Source organism: Nestor notabilis, unplaced genomic scaffold (assembly GCF_000696875.1).
Source record: "Nestor notabilis isolate BGI_N333 unplaced genomic scaffold, ASM69687v1 scaffold11162, whole genome shotgun sequence".
Classification (NCBI taxonomy): Eukaryota; Metazoa; Chordata; class Aves; order Psittaciformes; family Psittacidae; genus Nestor; species Nestor notabilis.
Window position 1 is genome coordinate 10,919 of NW_009917920.1, and position 273 is coordinate 11,191.

General features: G+C 72.2%; 1 protein-coding gene across 1 annotated transcript in view; it reads right to left on the minus strand.

The window, feature by feature from the left end:
• RBBP7 (retinoblastoma binding protein 7) overlaps positions 1-203 on the minus strand; it is a 7,568-nt gene extending 7,365 nt beyond the window's left edge. The window contains exon 1 of the mRNA XM_010009465.1: positions 188-203. Within this exon, the coding sequence (XP_010007767.1) occupies positions 188-203 (16 nt within the window). The remainder of the gene's footprint in view (positions 1-187) is intronic.
• Between the last annotated feature and the right edge of the window lie 70 nt (positions 204-273).

The window sequence follows — 273 nt, forward strand, 5'->3', positions numbered from 1 at the left end:
GGTTGACCGGGGGCGGGGGGGGGGGAAGAGGACCCCGCCGGCACGGGCCGGGGCTACACCAGGGCGGGGACAGGGTAGCAGACTGCGTCCGGAAGGGGCGACGGACGGGAGCAACCGGCTCACCCTCACTACCACCCCCTCGGAGAGGAAGCCCGGAGCGTCTCTAGGGGGAGTGGGAGCCTCCTACCTTCCTTGCTCGCCATTTCGGGTGTGCCGCAGGGCGGGAAGCGGCGGGGACCGCTGCTGAAGGCAGCAGAAGAGGCGGAGGAGGGC